The sequence below is a fragment of the Penaeus japonicus genome, unplaced genomic scaffold (assembly GCF_977035675.1).
Source record: "Penaeus japonicus unplaced genomic scaffold, GWHDUDI00000001_assembly GWHDUDI00000005, whole genome shotgun sequence".
Taxonomy (NCBI): Eukaryota; Metazoa; Arthropoda; class Malacostraca; order Decapoda; family Penaeidae; genus Penaeus; species Penaeus japonicus.
This window is the reverse complement of record NW_028234407.1, coordinates 18899235-18904234: the sequence shown is the minus strand read 5'-3', so window position 1 is coordinate 18904234 and position 5000 is coordinate 18899235. Positions and strand designations below refer to the sequence as shown.

General features: G+C 36.0%; 1 protein-coding gene across 4 annotated transcripts in view; it reads left to right on the top strand.

Annotated features, from left to right (window-relative positions):
* The window catches only part of LOC122266122 (rRNA N(6)-adenosine-methyltransferase ZCCHC4), an 11872-nt gene that overhangs the window by 1505 nt on the left and 5367 nt on the right, over window positions 1-5000 (top strand). For 3 of the 4 annotated variants that reach the window (XM_043035732.2, XM_043035717.2, XM_086537095.1), the window contains exon 2: window positions 1361-1559. In XM_043035732.2, coding sequence (XP_042891666.2) covers window positions 1361-1559 — 199 coding nt within the window. Of the gene's footprint in view, window positions 1-1360; window positions 1560-1800; window positions 2362-5000 lie in introns of those variants that run through there. The other variant, XM_086537096.1, reaches the window with a different exon arrangement.

The following is a 5000-nucleotide window of genomic DNA, read 5'->3' as shown; positions in this document are numbered from 1 at the left end:
AAACTTGGCTAGGTTAGGTTAGGTTTATGGGTTAGGTTTTGATACTGAAAAACTTGTTTGAAATCTCTCGCCAGAGTTCAGTACTATGTTGACACAGGCTCAGGAGTAAAATTCAGAAATGAAAGGTTTCCAGAGGAAATGAATGTCATAACTGTTTAAAACACAAAGAAAATTACCTGAAAAATATTGTCATACCTAGAAGGTTGCTTGTGCCTTATCCAAATTTCCAAAATTATAAAATGGATGTTGATTAGAATTGTATGAACATATGAACAGGTAACCAGTTCCTCAACCTATGGTAAATTTTCTGAATAATGCCACATTAGTAAATACAACAAAAGTGGTATCGATGGATTCCTCTCAACCTCTTCTATTCATATATAGTCCACCCATGGACCCCACAATCTGGGCCCCGATAGTTGGGAGGGCATGAAGTAGATCATGGAAATGGCAGGGTAAAATATGAATTCAGGGCATATTTTGTATGTAAAATCTTAACTCAATTACCTACTTAACTTTGCCTAATTTTGAAGTTAGCCCAAGCCAAAGGGGGCTTTCCCCCCTGGACCCCCTTTGTTCAGGGCACTTTGTGCAACATACCATGTGCAACATACCTTGATAACCACTATCCTCACTCTGAAATTCAAATATGGCACAGTGTGAGGGGTGTTCCTGGTCGTGGTATCTCTTTACCTGACGGCATACATCAGGCAACCTCCATCACCCCTGACAGGTAAATAATGAACTATGGCCATCTACAGGACTAGTCTTGTATCATATGTAGTAGCACAAAGTGCCCTGAATAGGGGGTGTCCAGGGGGACAAAGCCCCCTTCTTGGTAGGGCTAACTTCAAAACTAGGCAAAGTTAGGTAGATAATTGGGTTAAGATTTTGCATACGAAATATGCCCTGAATTAACATGAAGTGCCTTAAAATAGAGGGGTTGGGGGGGCAAAACCCCCATTGGCTAGGGCTAACTTCAAAACTAGGCAATGTTTGGTAGGTAATTGGGTTAATATTTTTCATATGAAATATACCCCGAATTCATATTTTACCCCACAATTTCTCTGATCTACTACATGTCCTCCTCTACTATTTAGACTTACAGATTGAGTGGAATCCATCGATACCACTTTAGTGGTATTTAGTAATGGATCAATTCACCCAAGCTATAATCATTTTGCAAGATTTCACTTAAGTAGATAATTTAAATGATATCTAAAGTTAGTATCATATTATTAATAAAATCATTGAACTAAAAAAATATAGATATTTTAGTTATTGGAGTTGATGTAAAAGAATGACTATATTGACTTTATTTTCTTTATGTTCATTTAATCAAGAAAATACTCTTTCTCAGGTCCTACAGTGTTGTTTGAGAGATACCAGACCAGTGGTGGCAGCCGACAATATTATGCATGCTCTGCTTGTCGGGACAGGAAAGATTGCTCCTTCTTCCAGTGGGTGGATGAGAAGTATTCAAAGACAAAGAGAGACCTGTGGGAAAAATTCATCAAAGATTCAGAGCCAAAAGAGACGGAGGAAGAATTACAGAAAGGGTAATTTATTTTTAACACTGTTGTAGTGTATATGTTTATGATAAGTTTCTAAATTTCAGGGGATTATTTTTGCCATTTTTGTAAATTATGATAGGTTTTTACAGTTCATAGGTGAAATATATATGATGAAAATAATTTTAGATGATAGAAATGATAGAGATTTTGGCCTGATGGCTGGCATTGAGGAGGACTTGACAATGATTGTCGTGCCATATTTGATTGGATTGCTGTGTTTCTTTATTATACTATGGGTAATAACTATTTTGTGAGTGATGATAATTGTAATCATAATTACTATAATTGCTGTAATATTAACCCATTGCAGACAATTGTCATAACATACATAACGTAAGTGCTTTGGCCTGACGATGGGCGTCATGGAGTACATGATTCAGGGATTTTTGATCAATGTGCTATTTTATTGTGCTATGAAAAAGGAGCGAGTGATGATGGTAACTGCAGTCATAATTACTGTAATTATCATAATATCAAGTTAACTTAACATCCAAAACCTAGATGGCACCACTTTTTCCTAGCACCAGCAGGAGAGAGATCCTTGAATGGCACCCATCCACAGGCTCTAGTAAGCACTATCTTTATAGAGCAATGGCACACACTAAATTGATGACCTCTTGCTCTAAAGTACCGCCGATGAAGGTTGTGCAGGCAGAACGAGAAGAGGAAGGTGACTCAATCCATACCCAGTGTCTAAAATGTGCTCCTGTGCCAATTTCACTGTGGCACTCACAGTCACAAGCACAGGTTTCATTCCTCTTCCCTACCTCTTCATATTGTCTTCATTGTAGGTGGTTATATATTTCGTATTCATTCATGACAGCACAAAAATATGAAAAAATAAAGTTGCCTTTTGTCCTCCCATAAGACAGCAATACTTCTATCACACTGAGTATAAAGAAAATAATGTGCCAATATGGATCATATACTACAATTTTAGTCAACTACAGCACTGATAGAGCCTGTCATATGGCACATATAAGCCTCTAAACTCAATAAAACAAACAAAAACTAAAACAAAAATGGCTCTAGTTTTACAATGAATGACTGAAAGAGAGTGGGAAGATCGAAATTATGTTGCTTCAAGCAGCCTCTATCTAAAATAAAACCTATCCTGGAGACTGGGCAAACGAATCTATCCCCGTCCGCAATGGGTTAAGCAAAATTATTTTAATCTAAAATCCGAAATATCGATGGTACCACCTTTTCCCAGCACCAGCAGGAAAAAGCTTTGAATGGCACCCATCTACGGTCTCTAGCAAGCATTATCTTCAGAGAGCAATGGCACACAGAAACATGCTGACCTCTTGCTCAAAAGTACAGTCGATGAAGGATGTATATGTAGAACGAGAAGAGGAAGGTGACTCAAACAATGTGCAGTGACTACAATGTTCCCCTGTTCCAGTAAAGCTGCCTTGTGCTGTGGCACTCACAGTCATAAGCATAGGTTTCCTTTCTCTTCCCTATCTTCATGTTATCTTCATCGTAGATGGTTATTTTTTTGTATTTGTTTACAACAGTACACTGATATGAAGAAAATAAAGTAGCTTTTTGTCCTCCCATAAAACTGCAATACTTCTTTGGACTGATGAGCTGAAATGGACCCAATACTACAATTTTAGTTAACTGCAACATTTATAAAGCTTGTTATATGACACATAAGTCTCACAATACAGTAGAAAAAAAAATGATGGACACAAAAATGGCTCTAGTTTTACAATTAGTAAATGAAAGAGAGCATGAAAAAAAAGCAAGATGTTGCATGAAGCTGCCTCGCTCTGAAATAAAACTCATCTAGGGTGCCACATAGATGGCCTAATGCATGTTCTGGGGATTGGGCTTGCAAATCTATCCCTGTCTGCAATGGGTTAATGGGTTAACATTACAAGAGTAATTGTAATATGAATAAGTCATAAGAACATTATACATATTATTAATTAACAATAGTTCAGTGTATATAACAATTATCTGATTTTTACTAAGAGAAGTTACTCATGAGATATATTGAATAAAATGCAGCTTTAATATTAACTTGTTGCCAACGGGGCTGTTTTGGCTCCAAGTGGTTGAAACACTGGGATATTTCAAATATGGAAGCCTAACACCTTGGGCTATTCGCCTGCACTTTAGCATCTATATATATTTTTAAACAGTATAGTATTTTACATTATTTTAGTAAGATGACCATCAGTTTTCTGTTTTAGAATATTTGGTTAGACTTGTAGGATTAAAAAGAAAATAGGAATAAGACTAATAGTGGTTTTATTTTTAAATTTGCTAAAAAAAATTATAAAATTTGCAGCGGTTTCAAAGGAGTTGATGTGATATAATCATTAGTATCAAATTGATGTAGATGTTAATACTTACCTACTTAATATAATAATTATAATTTCAGTCACTCCATACTATCCATCATATTACAAAGCTGTACTAGATTAATGTTCATACATAATCATTTCATATTCAGCATCTCATTAACTCATTGCGGATGTGTGTCATGATGTACATGACACAGGAGTTTTTGGCCAGTTGTGATGTACATGACATTCAGGGATTTTAGATCCCTGTGTTTTTTTTATTGTATTATGAATAATGAGTGAGTGATGATGACAATTGCAATCATAATTACTATAATGTCTGTACTACTAAACAAAATACTAAAGCAATAATACTTCTGAGTATAAAGAAAATAATAATAATCTGATATGGACCCTATACTACAATTTTAGTCAACTGCAGCATTGATAGACACATGTAAGTCTCTCAATACAATAAAACACCAGAAAATGACAAACACAACAATGGCTTAAGGTTTACAATGAATGGGATAAGTCAAGGTATGTTGCATGAAGCTACCTCACTCTAAAATAAAACCCATCCTGGAGACTGGTCAAGCAAATCTGTGACTGTCTGCAAATGGTTAATCTATTGCAGACAGGCAGCATTTTCCCTTCAGTTTATCATAAAATAAGAGTTTAAGTTAACTTTTTAAAGCTGTTGCTATGAAAATAGTATAGTAATGTTCAAATAACTTTACAATTGGGTGTATACTTCAACAGCACATAGTTCCTAATTTTGTGTCATGAATGCATTGACAATCATGTATGTCATGATGCCCATCCACAATGGGCTAAGGGGGGTACAGGTCAGTGGTCCAGCATGAGATTCTCCCACAAAAGACCTCTGGATTAATAAACAAAATTGAGAATTTTTCCTTAGAAATCATGGACCAATGAACCCTCTATGTTAATAATCCTGCCTAAGGCAGTAGGCCACCCATGGTTTACATGCCAAAAAATAATCATTAACAACTTCAGACCATGGGAAACTCTGGCATACCATCATAATGGTAGGAGGGGTGTCATTGGATCTAGTGAGTTAAATACATTTTTGCCAGCCTTACTCGTATTTCCTTGAAGTCCACTT